The sequence below is a fragment of the Rhea pennata genome, chromosome 1 (genome assembly GCF_028389875.1).
Source record: "Rhea pennata isolate bPtePen1 chromosome 1, bPtePen1.pri, whole genome shotgun sequence".
In the NCBI taxonomy this organism is placed as follows: Eukaryota; Metazoa; Chordata; class Aves; order Rheiformes; family Rheidae; genus Rhea; species Rhea pennata.
Genome location: NC_084663.1, coordinates 216,799,327 through 216,816,458, shown reverse-complemented (window position 1 = coordinate 216,816,458; position 17,132 = coordinate 216,799,327). Strand labels below are relative to the sequence as shown.

The 17,132-nt window shown below is 56.5% G+C and overlaps 1 protein-coding gene across 1 annotated transcript in view; it reads left to right on the top strand.

Annotated features, from left to right (window-relative positions):
* The window catches only part of DCHS1 (dachsous cadherin-related 1), a 57,466-nt gene extending 41,308 nt beyond the window's left edge, over window positions 1-16,158 (top strand). Inside the window, exons 13-21 of the mRNA XM_062567584.1 lie at window positions 26-235; window positions 816-1,679; window positions 2,580-2,693; window positions 6,639-6,850; window positions 7,024-7,178; window positions 8,371-8,501; window positions 9,004-9,290; window positions 10,321-10,459; window positions 10,721-16,158. Of these exons, the coding sequence (XP_062423568.1) occupies window positions 26-235; window positions 816-1,679; window positions 2,580-2,693; window positions 6,639-6,850; window positions 7,024-7,178; window positions 8,371-8,501; window positions 9,004-9,290; window positions 10,321-10,459; window positions 10,721-13,338 (4,730 nt within the window). The 3' untranslated portion in view covers window positions 13,339-16,158. The remainder of the gene's footprint in view (window positions 1-25; window positions 236-815; window positions 1,680-2,579; window positions 2,694-6,638; window positions 6,851-7,023; window positions 7,179-8,370; window positions 8,502-9,003; window positions 9,291-10,320; window positions 10,460-10,720) is intronic.
* The last annotated feature ends 974 nt before the right edge of the window (window positions 16,159-17,132 follow it).

Here is a 17,132-nt window from a genome sequence, read left to right as displayed (position 1 = left end):
CAGCTCTCTTGATGTGTTCCTGCAGTCTATGCCCAGGATGGTGGCCTGCCTCCCAACCTCTCTAAGGCAACTGTGCGAATCACAGTAGGGGATGAGAATGACCATGCACCACACCTGGAGAGTGAGTCCTGCTCCCTTGAGGTTCCTGAGAACCAGAGCTGTGTGGCACTCTACACCCTACGGGCTACTGATCCTGATGGAGGCGAGAATGGGCGCTTGAAGTACCATGTGGCAGGTGAGTAGTACAAGCACACAGGGAGCTCTGCAACTTCATCCTTGGTCATTAGTGAGGGCTAGTCTCCCTGGGACACCAGAGGTTCTGGGAAGCATCAGCTGTGACAATTCCTGTTCTGCCTCAGCTCTCTCCTGTTCCACACCACAAGTGGATGCTCTCTCCTCTCAGCCCTGTAGTTTCTTTGCCCCAGTGAAGAGCACTCCAAGATGCAGACAGGCTGCACTTGCTGCTTCAGCCTCAGGCTGGTTCTTCTACCTCAGACTAGCTCCATACTCCCCTCTTGCCTGCTGTGGCCTGCTGAATTTACAGATTGCAAAGCAAGGTATCAGCAAAGGAGTGGGCTCCTTTGGAAGCAGCCCTGATCTGTGAGCTAGTGGAACCAGTTCTTTCACACATCAGTGGACCAAGGAGGTTTAATCCCTCTGAGCTGTTACAGGAAGCAGCTCACATCACCTCCCTTGCCAGGTCATGCTGGGATGTGTTTTGTGCTGTCCTCCTCAGACAGCATAGGGAAGACCTCTCCCTCTGCCCACCTCAAGTCATAGTCATGCTTTCTTGCTATCCCCTCTCTTCTTTCCAGATGGAGACCCTGGGCAGGATTTCAGCCTAGACCCTGTCTCTGGCATTCTCTCCACTGCACGTGCCCTCGACCGGGAGCAAGTTGCTTCATACAGCCTCATGGTGGTGGTGCAAGACCATGGCACCCCACCACGCAGTGCTACCATGTCAGTGAGTGTGCGGGTGCTGGACCTAAATGACAATGCACCTGCTTTTGCTCAGGCCACTTACACAGTGGAGGTGCCAGAGGACCTGCCCATTGGCACCCTCGTGCTGCAGCTAGTGGCTCAGGATCCTGATGAGGGCACCAACGGGCAAGTCTCCTACTACCTGGGTAATGAGTCGCTGGGCATGTTCCAAGTGGAGCCACAGAGTGGGCGCATCACAAGTGCCCATGCCTTGGACCGGGAACGCCACCCCAGTTACACCTTCCTGGCCAAGGCTGTGGACTCAGCACCATGGGAGCCCAAGAGCGCAGCTGTGCATGTCACAGTCACAGTACGGGATGTCAATGACCATGCCCCTGCCTTCCTGCACAGCCCACTCACTGTCAACCTGTCCCGTCACACACCACTCAAGCAGGTAGTGGCCACTATGAGGGCAGAGGACAGGGATGCAGGTGCCAATGCCTCCATCCTGTACCGCCTTGCCACCCCCAACCCTGCCTTTGCCATCAACTCCTACACGGGGGATATCCAACTGCTGCAGCCCCTGGGCTCACTCAGCCAACGCCAGCGGACACTCTTCATCCTTGCCACGGACCTGGGGCAGCCGGCACTCTCCTCCACTGGAGTGGTGGTGATCCACTTGCAGGAAGAACCCTACCGAGGGCTGCGCTTTCCCCGGAGCACCAGTGAAGTGGCTCTGCCAGAGAATGCTGCCCCAGGTATCAGCTGGGCAGAGTGATCAGCAGGTGCTGGGAAGAAACAGGACAGGATGGTGGGGGAGAGTTGGTACTGGGCAGCATATCTGGGGGGAGCACTGCAGGGTCTTGGGGAGCCCCCTTATGCCTTGGAGATATCCAGGGGACAGCAGAGAGTGTTGGTGACCAGGATGTTGAGGATGGTAATCCCTGGGTATTTGCCTTGGGGTGTTCAGGTGACTGTAGATGACTGCAAGTGCCTGGTGGTTCCTGGAAGGCCTCCAGGGTTCACAGAGCATAGAATCATAGAATCAGTAAGGTTGGAAGGGACCTCGACCTCTGGAGATCATCTAGTCTGACCCTGCCCCCCCCCACCCCCCCGCTCACTCAGGGTCACCTAGAGCATTTTAGACTGGGTTGCATCCAGGCGGGCTTTGAATATCTCCAGAGAAGGAGACACCACAACGTCTCTGGGCAACCTGATCCAGTGCTCTGCCACTCTTACAGGGAAGAAATTCCCCCTCACATTCAGGCGGAACTTCCTGTGTTTCAGTTTTTGCCCATTTCCTCTTGTCCTGTCACATGCGACAACTGAAAAGAGTTTGTCCTCATCCCCTTGACACCCTCCCTTCAGGCACTTACAGGCATTGATAAGATCCCCCCTCAGTCTTCTCTTTCCCAGGCTGAAGAGGCCCAGCTCTCGCAGCCTTTCCTCATAGGGCAGATGCTCAGAGCTGTGGCTAGACCTCAGGAGTCCTGGCTCCCAGCCCAAAATTTTCCACTAGGTCTCCCTTCCCCTGGCACAGTGTCCCTGGGCAGAGCCATATCCTGATGGTACGGCACATGCTGCCTACCCACCACCTCACCTTTCTGCTGCCTGCCTTGAAGCTCTGCTGCCCCTTCACGCTGCTCCCTTCCTTCCAGGCACAGCGGTGGTGAGCATCCAAGCTACGCACACAGGGGGCTCGTCTGGGCGTATCACATACAGCATCATCAGTGGCAACGAGAAGAATGCTTTCCTTATCCAGCCCAGTTCAGGTACAGCACTGGGACCACTTGGGGAAAGCAATGAGGGGAGGTCACTTGTGCTCTGTCGATGCCTGCTCAGCTATCACAAAGTGCAGAGCTCCCCAGAGGCCCTAGGACACAGTGTATACCTCTATACCAAAAAAATTAAGTAGTTCTAGGACTTGGACCTAGACATTGTCCTGTCATTGTCCAGAGTCCTGAGGTTTTAGCATAGCTCTCAGCACAGTTTTGTTCCCTGTTCACTAGACCGCTCATCAGAATTTCCTGAGCCCATTTCAGGAGTTAGCAGAGGCCAGGTACCATTGCCAAGAGGCAATCTGGCTGCAGCCCCTGCTTTAGATGGCAAGTTCAGCTGTACAGCACATCCAGTGATGGAGCCTCAAGACTCAGGCACCTAGACTGCCCTTTTTTATTCTCTGGTGTGCATGTAGCAACCATGGTAGCTGTCTCTGTATAATCCCAAAGGAGACAATAAATGAGAAATCACTGTCCAGTGGGCATTTCAAAGGAAGCCCTCCCTTTATGCCACACTGCTCCCTGAGCAATGACTGGATGTTGGTGCTTGTGGGTGTCTGATAACCTTGGAAGACCACTGAGGTAGGTTATAGGGTGCTGCCCAATGATAATGAACAAGCTGGGGTTGTGCGCCATAAGCTTCAAAAGGAAGCCTTTGAAGAGCTGTGCAACCCTTGACTTCAGGGAAGCCAAGGCTGACAGTGGGGTAAGGAGTGCCTTGCTGTGAGGCTAGTGCTTGCCCTGCAGTTTGGAAGGGCCTGGAATATGAAAAAGTCAGTCCTCAGATCTGAGAAATCAAGCTGGAGCTTTCCTGTGAAAACCCTGTTCTCTTGTGGCCTGACAGACATGGCTCAGTGTGACACTGCCCGGCAGCTGGCACAGTGCAGGAGAGCTGCACTGTACTGCATCATGCTGTGCAGGTCCCCTTGCTGCAGTGCTCCAGCAAGCACACAGCTCCTCGCTTTGGGAGAAAGACCCACAGACAGTGTCCCAGGCTGTTAGAGCTCTTTAAAGCCAGGGCACTTGTGCTCTCTGCAACCCATGGCCACTGTTCAGGCCCTGCAAGCAATCTGTGGCACAACATACAACCCCCTGGCACTCTGATTAACCACTGGCCACTGCAAGTGGCCCATGGGCACAGTAGTAAACACTCAGCCATGCGCAAGTGTCCACAAGAAGCCATAATGACCATGGCATCTCTTCGGCTGCCACAAAGGCATCCTTAGCACCATGGTGTCACTGCAAGCCACTTGCAGCCCTGTGCTACTGCCACAAGCAAGCCTCAACATGGCCATTGGGAGCTTGGGGGAGAGGCCAGCCAACGACATTGCACCCCAGGAAGGGGATCCCATCTCCCTGTCAGGGCACAGGCCTGCTGGGCCCTGGAGAGCCTCACTCACAGCTGCAGACATCCAGCTGTGGCTGTGAGCTGCCCCACAGAGCCTGTCCCACAGACCTGTCTCAACCTGCCTACTCCACAACGCCTAATGCCACCTCAGTTTAAGCAGTGTACATGGCCTGGCCGTGTGTCCTCCATCACTCAGCACCCACCAGCACCCAAGCCCACAGGGCCACCAGAGCTATGCCTCCTCCCCTGTGCCTGATTCAGAGCTGGACTGTGTGGGACAACAGCAGCTGCTTGGGGGCACCTCAGCAAACCTGTTCCAAAGAGGCTGTTGCAAACACTGCAACCACCATCGCAGGTCAGATCTGAATCCCTATGCAGACAACACAGCTAGGACAGACCTGGCAGAGTCCCTCTCCTCTCTCCTGCTGCACTGGGATCTGCTCCTCTCCTCTCATCCTGTGCATCAGGATCTTGCTCCCCAGCATGGGAGGATGAGACCCTGTAAGCAGAGTCATGCTCATCCCTGTTGTCCTGGATAGCAAGAGCAATGCTCTGCCACGCTGTGTGGCTGCAGCACTGATCTGCATGGCACTCTGTGATGATGTGCTGAAGGAAGGCTTGACCTGGTCACAGAATGGCATCCTCCATGTCCTCACTGTGATCCCTGTCTCTTTGCATCCCTCCATCCTGTCTCTGCTCAGGCTGTGCCTGCTAACAATTCCCAAGACACCCTGACCATGTCCTGGCTGTGCCTCGGTTGCTGTGGCAGTGTCACTTCATCTCAGTGAAGAAACAATTCCCTCTGGTGAAGTGCCCAGAATACAGAGTTATTCATTTAAAATGTGTCCTTCCTTGAGTCCCATTTGTCTGTTTGTGAGACACTGCTCTGCTTTCTCCCAAAGCGAGGAGCTGTGTGCTGTGACTTGGCAGGGCTTGCTGGAGCACTGCAGCAAGGGGACCTGCACTGCATGATGCAGTACAGTGCAGCTCTCCTGCACTGTGCCAGCTGCTGGGCAGTGTCACACTGAGCCATGTCCATTTGACCCTGCTCTGACAGTGGGCTGGTGCATGGGCACTAGTCTGTGACCGTACTAAGCTTCTCTCCTCTCAAGGTAGGAGCGGAGTTAGTGCCCACAGGAGCTGTGTGAGAGCTTAGCATGGGAGAGGAGCCCTCACCCACTGTGTTGCAGACTGAAGTGCCTGCTGTGGGCAAGGCCAAAGCAAGGAAAGTCATGGGAGCATCCTCAGCCCCATGCAGTTTTGCATCAAGTGCTGCTCTTCCTGTCCCAAGCAGGAACAGCCCTTCAAAGGAAGGACTGCTGTTGACTGTTTTCCTTGTACTTGCCCTGGGTCAAGCCAGCCCTGTAACTGGGGCTTTCTTCAGCAGCCAAATGATACCAGAGGCACAAGGGAGCACAGCCAGCTGCCAGCCATCAGGTTGCAGGGGGTGAGGACACAGCTGCTCTCCAGAGAAGCTGTAATCTGCATTTTCTATTCCAAGATGTATGGCCTGGTTTCAACTGTGTTTATCTGCACTTACGTTATCATGCAAAGCTGGCAGCAGAGCTCTTGTGCAGAATCCAAGCTTGTCTGAGGCCACATAGCTGTTCTGCATGCCCAGTACTTGCATCTCTGTTGCCTGACTAATTCATCTAGCAGTTGCATGTAGAGGCTGAAATGAACTGCAGACTGAAGAACTCCCTGAGGCAGGAATTTAGCCATATAAGCACAGTTCCTCTTCATTACATTTGGATGCATCCCTGTGGGAATGCTGCCAATTGTTTTATTGTACCTTTTTTGATGGGAAAGCAATATCTTATTATGAGAGGCCAGGCACATTGACTCAGGAGGATAAGAAAAGCTATCTGTCCTCAGACTACTAGCAGGAGCTCTACTGACAGCTCCCATGGGGCCTTTGTAGAGAGTTGACCAGGCCTAGACTAACAGCTCCAGTTAGGTTACTTTGATTTGGAGCTTGATAAGCTTACTTGAGAATATGTGATCTGACATGAGGCAGTTCTGTTTTAAACTGGCCATACCCCAGATAATGTCTCCAGTGGGGAGACATACCCCATTGCATACCTGAAGGTAAGGGGAATCTGACTGTTCTGAGCAATGCATTGGCTAGTTTGGGCTAGCCGTGCTAGGACATGAGTCATGCATGAGGCACTGGCATACAGAGGTAACAGAATCAGGAGGTGTGTGAGATCCCCTGGGGAACCCAGGTAAAGAGCCACCTTGAGCCTAGGAAAGGGGGTGGCTCATGGTGGTAAGTGGTGCTTGAGCAGAGCCTGATTCTGAGCAGGCTGCTGAGCTTGAGACTAGCTCTTAGCTGCTTTCTGCACATCTCTGTAGTGAACTGCAGGATTTATCACTCAGGGCAACTCATTGGGGCTGTTCAGAAGGCTATCAGCTTATAGAGGGCTTGGAGGAGCTCAGAATATTTTTCCATGTGTTTGGGAATGGACAGATGAGTGGAGGGATGGACTGAGCACAGGGGGACAGAAGAGATGAGTGATGGATTTGGTGGTGCATTGTTTCCCCCCTCTCCCTCCCCCCTCCAAGACATCCTACTGTTTCTCTGCTCCCAGGTGCCATCTCAGTTCAGGACTCCAGCAGCCTGGATTTTGAGGCCAACCCCCGGCTGCGCCTTGTGGTCCAGGCAGAGACAACAGCTTCCTTCGGCTTTATGGCCATAAACCTTAACCTGCAAGACGTGAATGACAACCTGCCTCGCTTTCAGCTGCAGAACTACGTGGCATTCATCTGGGAGTCACAGAGCTATGACTCTCCAGTCATCCAGGTAGTATTGGGGGCACAAACAGGGATACCTGGGCCCTAGCCTGCCGCTTATGGGGTGAAGAGGCAGGGGGCTGTGCTGGGAGTGAGGGCTGGGACCTATGGATCTGTAGTGCTGTAGCCTGCAGTGCTCTGGTTTGTGGTGTTCCACAACATGGAATGAATGTGTCTTTGCAGGTCCTGGCAGATGATTTGGATCAAGGGGCAAATGGGCAAGTGACTTATGCCATCAACCAGTCCCTGCCAATGACAGGCTTGTACCACATCGATCCTCAGACCGGCACTATCACTACAGCTGCCATCCTGGACAGGGAGATCTGGTCCCAGACCTGGTGAGTAGGGCCAGACTAACTTGTACCACAGATATGAGGGAGTCATAGCTGTGGAGCAGCATCCTCAATGTTGCAGAGCAATGCACATCTGGATGTGCATGTTTGGAGGAGAGTGGGTTTGTGCCCTTTGATACTTGGTGCCACCCAAAGCTGTTTCAGCCTTATCTGTAAAATGCTTTTGCCAAACAGCAGCAGAAGCTAAGTCTCAATTGGAACATGGGTAGCAAACAGTCCTGAAGGCATGACAGATGGCCATGAGATGAGCCAGTGCTCTGTTCAGCCTGATCTTGGCAAATCTGAGATTGTGAAGGGGGCAGTGGACTGCTTTGAATGGCTGCATCCATTCCCTTTCCTCATTTCTTAATTCAGACCACATAAACTAAAGTCTCTTCCCACTCCCGTACATTGCACCCTCCTACCGTATCACATCTTCCAGGAGCTGTGCACTGCCCACAGTCCTCTTGCAAATCCTCTTGCATTCAGGCCAGGTCCTCTGGGCACCTCGCCACATGTTCTTGGCATCCTGCACTCATGCGAGTCACATGCGTGTAAGATAAGGGCACATACTACACACAGTGAACTCAAGTCCTCCCCCACCCTCTTACATGTGTGGTCCAGATACAGGGCACAACTGCCACTGCTCCACCCCAGCTTATGGTCTCTCCCTTCACACAAACACTCTGTCTACACAACTCTCTGCCCTCTTCCCAGACGTGGGGAGGCTTACGACATTCATTTCACTTACATGTCCATCACCTTTCCAGACACACAGCCTCCATGCATTTCCCAACATCCAGATATGCTCCAAATGCTGTGACCCATCTCCCTGCATCCTCCAAGATGCTCTGCCTGCATTGCCCCGCACCCATTCCACACTGCTGCACCTTGCACAAACTGCAGATGTTATGGGTGTGTCCATTACCTGCCCTGCAAATGCTCCCAGCCACACGAGGGTTGTCTCAAGTGCATGTATCAGGGGCTGTGAATGCATCCACTACCCACTGCATGATCCAGACACAGTGTTCATATCCACTGTCTACTCACATGCTCCAGATGCTGGATACAAACCTTCTCCATACATGTGCTCCAGATGTGCATTGCTCCTTGCACTTACAGCCTCATGTCTGTGGACCTTGTGGGCAGATGCTGAGTCCTGTGTGTGCTGATGCGGTACCCTTGTGCTTGCCCACAGTTTGGTGGTAACGGCGATGGACAGAGGGATGCCGCCTCTTGTGGGTTCTGCCACACTGACTGTTGTGGTGATGGACATCAATGACAACAGCCCTACCATCCCCTTGCCCTGGGAGGTGCGAGTCCCAGAGAGTAAGTGCATCTCAGCCCTGTGAAGTGATGTGGGCTGCAGAGTGGAGGAGTGGAGGCCCAACAGAGGCTTGTGGGTGGGGGAGAAGTCCCTGGAGAGGCCTGTCCCTCCCCTTGCCAGGGCCGGGCTTGCGCTGACCTTGTTGGCTGAACTGCTCCTGCCCTTAGGTTTTGACTCCTCTGAGGAGGCCTGGTGCTGGGGATGCATAGCCCCTCTGCTGCAGCCACATCCTGAGGAAGCTTGCTGCAGTCCCCATGCATCCTCAGCCCCTGTCCATGTTATAATGGCTCTGGCTGCCTATGCCTGCTCTCTGCCCATGGCTTGCATGTCCTGTACCCATTCTAGCCTCAGCCCGCCCTGCTTAGCCTCTGGGAGCTGCTAGCCTCTCCCCATTGTCCTCAATGCTGCCATCTCTGGGCTGAGCTGTTTTCCCTCAGTGTGAGCCTTGTCTCGTCCTCTCCAGAGAGACAGGGCACTTGCTAATAATGCCTTACTTCCTCCTAGACACACTGCTAGGCACCCAGATAGCCCAGCTAACAGGGAATGATGTGGACTCAGGCCCCGTGCTCTCCTATACGCTTGTGCTGGATGGCGATGCCATGGGTACATTCAGTGTGCTGCGTTATGGGGGACACATTGCCCTGACAGGACCACTGGACTATGAACAGCGCAGCCACTACACCCTCACCCTGCGTGCTTCTGACACCCGCCATGAGACTGAGGCCAACCTGACCATTGTTGTGGAGGATGTGAATGACAATGCACCAACTTTCAGCCAGGGCTTCTACCAGGTACTGTGCACACAGGCACCTGAGCTTGCAAGTGCCAGGCAGCGCAAACTTTCCCTTCCCAAACCCCTCTGCTATTCCACCTGGCATGGCTCACCTGGCCTGTTGAGGGCTGACCAGAGCAAAGGTCCCCATGGAGATGGATCTAAGCCCATCCTGACCGCTATCCTCCAAGGGCTTCCCATCCACATCCTGCTGCCACCTACATCCTGCTTCCCCTCATGCTGTCCCTGTGGTGCAGGCAGCAGACTGAGGCCAGGTACACAGCACTGCAATCAGCAGCTGCAAGCCTGCACAGCTGCATGCAGACCATCCTCAGGGGACCAGTGGGAAAGCCAGAATCACTGGGAGATGTGTCATGACCTGGACAAGTGTTTCTGGTGAGGACTTGGCCTGGGTCCTACCAGGCAGGTCATTAGGCAAAAACCAACCAGTGCAATGTGATGCATCTCTGGAGCAGAGATGCAGGAAGCTGGGAAGCAGGTCTGCTTCTGCATTTGATCTCAAAAAGAAACACTGTTGGCTACTGCTTCCCATTTTAGTGGCCACAATTTTAAAAAGGATATTGAAAGCTGTTCAGGAATGAAGCCACGGGAATACTTGAGGGGTGGGAGAACAATGAGTAGTGGAGTACTATCTGTTTGTAAGTGTTTGGCAAACCAAACTCTGGCACACCAAAAAGCTAAGGGGTATTTTGATTTGTCTAGATTATCTTTTGTAGAGAAAATAGCAGCTATTAGAGTTCTTTTGCTTATCAGAGAAAGCTAAAGGACGAGTAGTTGAAAGCTGAAGCTGATCAGAAGTCACATCTGAAAGGCTGAGTGCTATGCATGCAGGGCAGGCCCACTTAATGTTCCAGCCACAGCCCTGGTGCAAAAGTGGGGAAGGCCCTGACCAGGGCTGAGCAGGGACAGCCTGGCTATTGCTGTCCCAGCTGGCCCCATGCCTTCTCCCCACCCAGCTGGTTCCGAGAAGAGGGGGGGAATAGAATCCCACATGGGGGAGTGCTGACTGTTGCTCCATCTTCCTCCAGGTGACATTGCAGGAGCACACGCCTGCTGGCAGCATCATTCTCACCATCAGTGCCAACGACCTGGACTCAGGCAGCAATGGGGATGTCACCTACCACTTGGCTGTGCCCAGCCCTGATGTTGCCATTGACCCCAGCAACGGTGCGTGGGGCTGGCTGCTGCATGGGGACCATGCTGTGGGTTGCTCCAATGGTTCCTGTGGAGGGGGGTGCCCTCTGTGCTCACCCCAGCTCAGCCCCTCACCAGGCAGCTGTCTAGGGCAGCTAGTGAGGCAAACATGGTGGTGGCCAGTGAGCCTCCCTATCATGGCATCCTGGATGCCCATCCCTCGAGCCAATATCCCTGATAACTTGTACAGCTCCTTGCTGGCACCATGTTGACCCTGGCTCTGTGCCCTCACAGGGACCCTGTTTACCATCCGGCGGGTGGAGTTTGATGCCAGCCAGCCCACCTTGGACCTGGTGGTGGAGGCTCGTGACCATGGCTCTCCCAGCCTCTCGGCATGGGCCACGGTGCAGCTCCAGGTGCTGGATGTGAACGACCACAGCCCCATCTTCAAGGCACCACACTACAATACCAGCATCCCTGAGGACCTGCGCCCCGGAACCACGGTGCTGACACTGGAGGCAGGCGATGCTGACCTCTCTCGGGAGAATGCTGGCTTCGACTACACCATTGTCAGTGGCAATGGTGGCAATGCCTTCCAGGTGGAGAGCCGGGTGGCCTGGGTAGGGGGGCACCTCCACATGCAGGGTGCCTTGGTGCTTGTGGAGCCCTTGGACTTCGAGGCCATCCCACTCTACAACCTCACTGTGGCAGCCTCTGACCGAGGCCTGCCACAGCGCAGTGCCACAGTGCCTGTGCTCATCACTGTGCGGGACATCAATGACAACCCACCCATGTTCACCCGAGGTGAGTACCGCACAGCGGTGAGTGAGAGCACACCCCCTGGCACAGAGCTGCTGCGTGTGGTGGCTCAGGATGCTGACTCAGGGCCTCGGGGCCGCGTGCGCTACACCATCAGCTCAGGTGACCAGCCTGGGATCTTCCAACTTCATGAGAGCACAGGGGCTCTGTGCCTGGCACGGCCTCTGGACCGAGAGGCTCAGGCACTGCATGCCCTCGTAGTGCAGGCCACAGATGTGCCAGGGGAGCATTTTGCACTGGTGCCTGTAGCCATTGAAGTGAAAGATGTCAACGATAACAAGCCTTACTTCCCAGTGGAGGTGCTGAGCGCCAGCATGAGGGAGAACCTGCCGCCTGGCACACTGGTCACCACACTGCGTGCTGTTGATGCAGACACTGGCATCTTTGGGGAGCTGCAGTATGCAGTGCTGGAGCAGCTGGTTGGGGATCCTGGCATGGCAGAGGGCCGGGACGCATTTGCCATCAACAGCAGCTCTGGGGAGCTGCGCTCACGCCTCACCTTTGACTATGAACGGGCCAAGGCCTTCCAGCTCCTGGTCAGGGCCACTGATGCTGGCAATGCCTCTGCCACTGTGACTGTGCGGATCCTAGTGACAGGGGAGGATGAATATGATCCCATCTTCTTGAGCCCCTCCTTCAGCTTCGAGGTTCCTGAGGGTGCCCGCAAAGGACAGAGCATTGGGCGGGTGCTGGCAACAGATGAGGATGAAGGGGCTGATGGCGTTGTGCTGTACTCCCTTGCGAAGCCCTCACCTTACTTTGCTGTCAACCAGACCACAGGCACCATCTACCTGCGTGTGGACAGCCAACCCCAAGCTGGGGCTGGGCGTGCCAAGAGGGAGCCACGTGAAATGAGCCTGGAAGTGCAGGCACGCAGCCCCCTGCCTGCCTCCCGCTCGGCCTCTGCACAGGTCACCATTGACGTCACGCATACATCCTTTGGCCTGGCCCCAGACCTCAACCTGCTGCTGGTGGTGGCTGTGGCAGCTTCGCTAGGCGTCGTGGTGGTGCTGGCTGCTGTGGCCATTGTGCTGGCACTAGTCCGCTCCCGCCACCGCCGGGGGCACAAGAAGCCAGAGGGCGATGGGCAACTGGGCCGCGCACAGAGCAGCTCTCTGCAGAAGCTTGGCCATGAGGAGCCAACGCTGCCCGGAGGCGAGCATATTTACCATCAGGCCCTGCCAGGGTATGGGGGTGAGCCAGCAGGGCCCTACACACGAGGTGGCTCCCTGGACCCCTCACATTCCAGTGGCCGAGGCTCTGCTGAGGCTGCTGAGGATGACGAGATCCGGATGATTAACGAGTACCCACGTGTGGCCAGCATCACAGCCTCCATGCAGGAGCACATCTCTGCCCGTGGCCCTGACTCTGGCATCCAGCAAGATGCTGACCAGCTGTCTGACATCTCCTGTGAGCCGGCTGCCTTGGAAAGTGCCCAGTGGTTCAAGAGCAAGAAGGGCTCAGGGCTGCTGCTGCCGGGGCAGCCCCCGCAGCTGTATCGTGAGGACGGGGGAGGCAGCGCCTTCCTTGGTGTGCGCTGTGGCCTCAGCGTCTCCTCTCAGCCCCAGGACTACACCTTCCCTGAGGATGGCAAGCCCTCTGTGGAGGGTTCTCTCACCGCCATCGTGGCCAGCGACGAGGAGCTCCGTGGCAGCTACAATTGGGATTACCTGCTGAACTGGTGCCCCCAGTTCCAGCCACTGGCCAGTGTCTTCACAGAGATCGCCCGGCTCAAGGATGAGAGCTCCCTGCGCAAGCCCTTCCCAGCCAAGCCCAAGGCAGAGCCCAAGCCCCGCATTGATCCCCCGCCCCTCATCACCTCAGTGGCCCATCCGGGTGCCAAGTCCGTGCCTCCCAAGCCACCTGCGGGCAGGACCTTCCCGCATCCATCCTCTCTGCGCCGCTCGCCCATCAGCCATGAGGGCTCTATCTCATCCTCCGCCATGTCACCCAGCTTCTCCCCCTCGCTGTCCCCGCTGGCTGCCCGCTCCCCTGTGGTCTCGCCCTTTGGCATCTCGCAGGGGCCCTCTGCCTCCACTATCAGTGCCGAACACTCACTGGAGCCCCCCGAGGAGGCTGAGCTCAGGATTTAGCCCCGGGCCCCATGGACTCCCCTGCCCCCATGGCCATGGGGCTGGGAGCAGGGACAATGCCAGGGCTGCTCCACACAGGTGCTGGTCCTGCTGTCCCAGCACCTTGCCTGCCCTGATGTCTCCATGAGCCACGGGTTTCCATGTCCTCTGAGGCTGTTGGTTCCCATCACTCCCTGTGGGCTGGCAGATTTGGTGCTGGTTTTGATGCCCTGTGGACTGCTGATCCCAGCACCAACACCCCGAAGCTGTGGTTCCTTGTACTGCTCGTGGTGGGCAACAGACGTGACCTTGCTTCATGGTACTCTGCTCTGAATGGCTGGGAGCAGCTGGGTGCACTAGCCCTGCCGACTGCAGACCTTGCTGCTCCCTGGCCCCTGCCCTGGCATGGCTCACAGCAGCCTGGGTGCAGCAGGAGGCTGGCCCATCCCTGCTGAGCCAGGACCCGGGCCCTTCCCTGTGGGGCCTGCAGGCCAGGGGTGATCCCAGGGCAGGGATGCACCACCCAGCAGGCACAACTGCATGGCCTGCCTTGCTGCCTGTGGGGCTGCGGATGGCTGATCCTGCTTCCTGATACAGGACAAACCCCATCCCATTGCAGCTGGAGGGAGAGGAGAGGTTAGTGTCCACTGTTTGCTTAGCTATGCCTTGGAGAGCAGGGGGGGGGGGAGTCCTTTGGGATCCTCCAAGCTCTTCCATCTTCCACCACTGTGTATTGTGTGTGCCCTCTAAAGGGATCTCCCTCCCAGGGCTGCCAGGGGCCTTGTTCCTCAGGGCCCAGGTTGAGAGGCTGGGTCCCTGCCCCACACAGGAGCCTTTTTCCCAGAGAGGCCATTCACAACTCCCTGGTGCCCATCCTAACCACAGGCCGGCTGGGGACATTGGAGCAATGCTGCCTGGGATGACTGGGGGCCTCAAGCCAATGCCACTAGCTCAGGCTGGGGGTGTTGGGGTGATGCTGCCTGGGTGCAAGGGCAGGCTGTGTGCATTGGGGCAGTGCTGCCTGAGCAGGCTGGGCAATGCCACTTGGGCGCATGTGCAGGCTGGGGGTTTCAGGTGGTGCTGCCCAGGCACATGGATGGGCTGGAGGCGTTGGGGCAATGCTGTCTGGACAGGCTGGGGCATCAGGGCAATGATGCCCAGACGGGCTAGGAATGTCAGGGGGATGCTGCGCAGTAGGGCTGAGGGGAGCAACAGCATGAGGGCTGCGTCAGCCCAAGCTCCTGGGAAAGCAGCAAGGCAGCTGCTCATCAACACTAGTCAGCAACCCAGGTGCCCCCCCCCCCCCCAGCTCCATCTGCCCCAGGCTTGGTGGCCAGCCCCTGCTGAAGGGCAGCAGGCAGGGGTGCCTCCAAAAGCCACAAACTCCAGAAGCTCAAATTGCCTAGTAGGGCTAGCATGGTGTCTGGCAGTCACAGCATGGGACAGTGGGTGACAGGCCTCCCCCAGGGCCTTGCAATGTTCTCAGGACAGGCTGGGACACCTCTGCAATGCTGGGATTCCATAGCCCTGGCCTGGCCCCAGCCCACTGCCTGGGGCTGCTGTATGCTGCTCTTTGCCATCGCGCTGTGAGCTCCAGATGGAGACACACTTTCCAGGGGCTGGCCCCCCCCCCCCCCCCGCTAGCACCACTCATGCACTGTACTGTGCTGCCCGAAGGCCCCAGCCAGTAGCATCGCATGGTGGTGTGGTGCTTGCAGCACCTGCAGCTGCTGCCTGCGGCTGGGTGGCTCATGGCTGCCAGGCCTGCGCAAAGCCATGGTGCAGGGCCACTGTGGCAGCATGTGTGTAGTACTGCAGGGCACCCTGCCATCTGAGAAGGTGGTTTTGGGCTGTTCAAGGTGTTTCAGATTTTTTTTTCTTATCCTACTCCTTTTCCTCCTACCTTCAGCCAAAACCTGTCAGCACCATGGCTGCAACCCAGTCCCAAATGTTTTATCACAGCAGCCAAAATGCACCACTTTTGCCCACTCCTGTTAGTTCTAGCTCATAGCCATCTGTCACTGCTGTCCCATCTTTGTCAGCATTTCAGCCCCAAACCTCTCCCTGTGCATGCCACAGCCTTCAGCCCAGCCCAGGCCCCAGCCATCCCCATACTGCTGGCATCCCCATGCCATGGCTGTCCCCTCATCGTGCTGTCCCCATGCCACCGCCATCCCTTCACCATGACTGTCCCTTCACCACAACTCTTCCCTTGCTGTGGCTGTCCCCTTGCTGCAGGTACATTGCTGCACACTGTTCCCATGATGCTCACGGCTGCGGGGGCTGCCTGGGGTGCAGGGTAGCACTGCAGGATGGGGTCTGTGGGAGCTGCGGGGGCTGCCTGGGGTGCAGGGTAGCACCACAGGATGGGGTCTGTGGCACTGGGGATCTGCAGGGGCTGCAGTCAGCCTGCGCAGCAGGGACGAGAGGGGGACTTGGGCTGTGCAGGGTGGCCAAGCCAGCCCCGGGGACGGTGGCCTGGGGCCTCTCCTGGCCAAGCCCCGCGCAGGCCAGTGGTCATGTGGCTCCATCCCCTGTATGCCTGGGGCAAGCTCTGAGGGGTTGTCCCCACAAGCCCTGCAGGGGAGTCAGACACAGTGGCCCCGCTCTGGGCAGGGAGATGCAGCATGGGCTGCCCAGCCGGGAGCCAAGCCTCCAGTTATTTATTTTTACACATTGTACTACGATTCCTGTTTTCTACTTTGTTTGTACCTTTTGTATCGTGTCTTGCTGAGCTGCATGTATTGGGCACTGCTCGTCGGCCTGCACGCCGGGCCGCTCTAGCATGGCCTGGACCCAAGTGCCAACTTCTCAAAGAAATGCCTTAATAAACCACAGTTGTTTGTACAGAAATGAGTGTGGTCACTGCTGCTGGGGGCTTGTGCTGTGCCAGTGTTGTTGCCCTGCTGGTGCTGGGGGAGGTGCTGTCAGGGCAGGAGAATGCCCAGGCCTTGTGGGGCTTGTCAGGGGCTGCCCCCAGGTGGGGTCTGCACCATGTCCGGATAGCACACAAGGTGCAGGTATTTCAGCCTTGAGTGCAGTGGAGGATGTGAAGAGCTTGAGTAGAGTGCTGCTGGCCCAGCCCAGGTGCCCTGACTCTTCCAGCAGTGCTCAGGGCAGTTGCACAGGGTGGCTGTGTGGGCTGCACAGCACGCACATTGGTATGTTGTACATGCACTACCATGCTGCACACGCATTGCTGTACTGTGCACACATTGGTATGCTGCATGTGCACTGCTGTGCCACACGTGCACTGTCACATACACTGCCTGGCCAAGCCACATGCACACACATTCATGATTGTACCATGCAAACCCTTCCTGTTAGAAGCAGCTGAATCTGGCAGCCAACATAGGTGAGATTGCTACAGCTCTGCGCTACTAGATCCGGCAGTAGTGTGGCTGGGCATGTATTCTCAGTGGGTACATACACAAACACACATGCGCAATCCACATACACATGTATGCACATGGCAGCCATGCAGAACAACACACAGACATACTCAGCAGTAGCCCCCCAAGCATCTCATGATAAGTCTTGTACAATCCTAAAACGCTCTTCACTGCATCTCACACTCCAAGGCAGTAGCCCCCTTGGTCAATGGGGTGCTCTGAGAGCTGCTCCTATTGACTCATTTTGATGGTGATGCTGGAGTATGGGCTGACGGCTCTCCTGGGACAGCCTGGGGGAGATGGAAGGGTGCCCCTTTCTCTGGGCTGTTGGGGTCCCCCTGCCCGCCACTGTTCCTCTGTGCTCCTTTATAATGTAATCTGACATCATCTGTCTCCCACTTTGCCCAGTGCCAGTGGAATGTC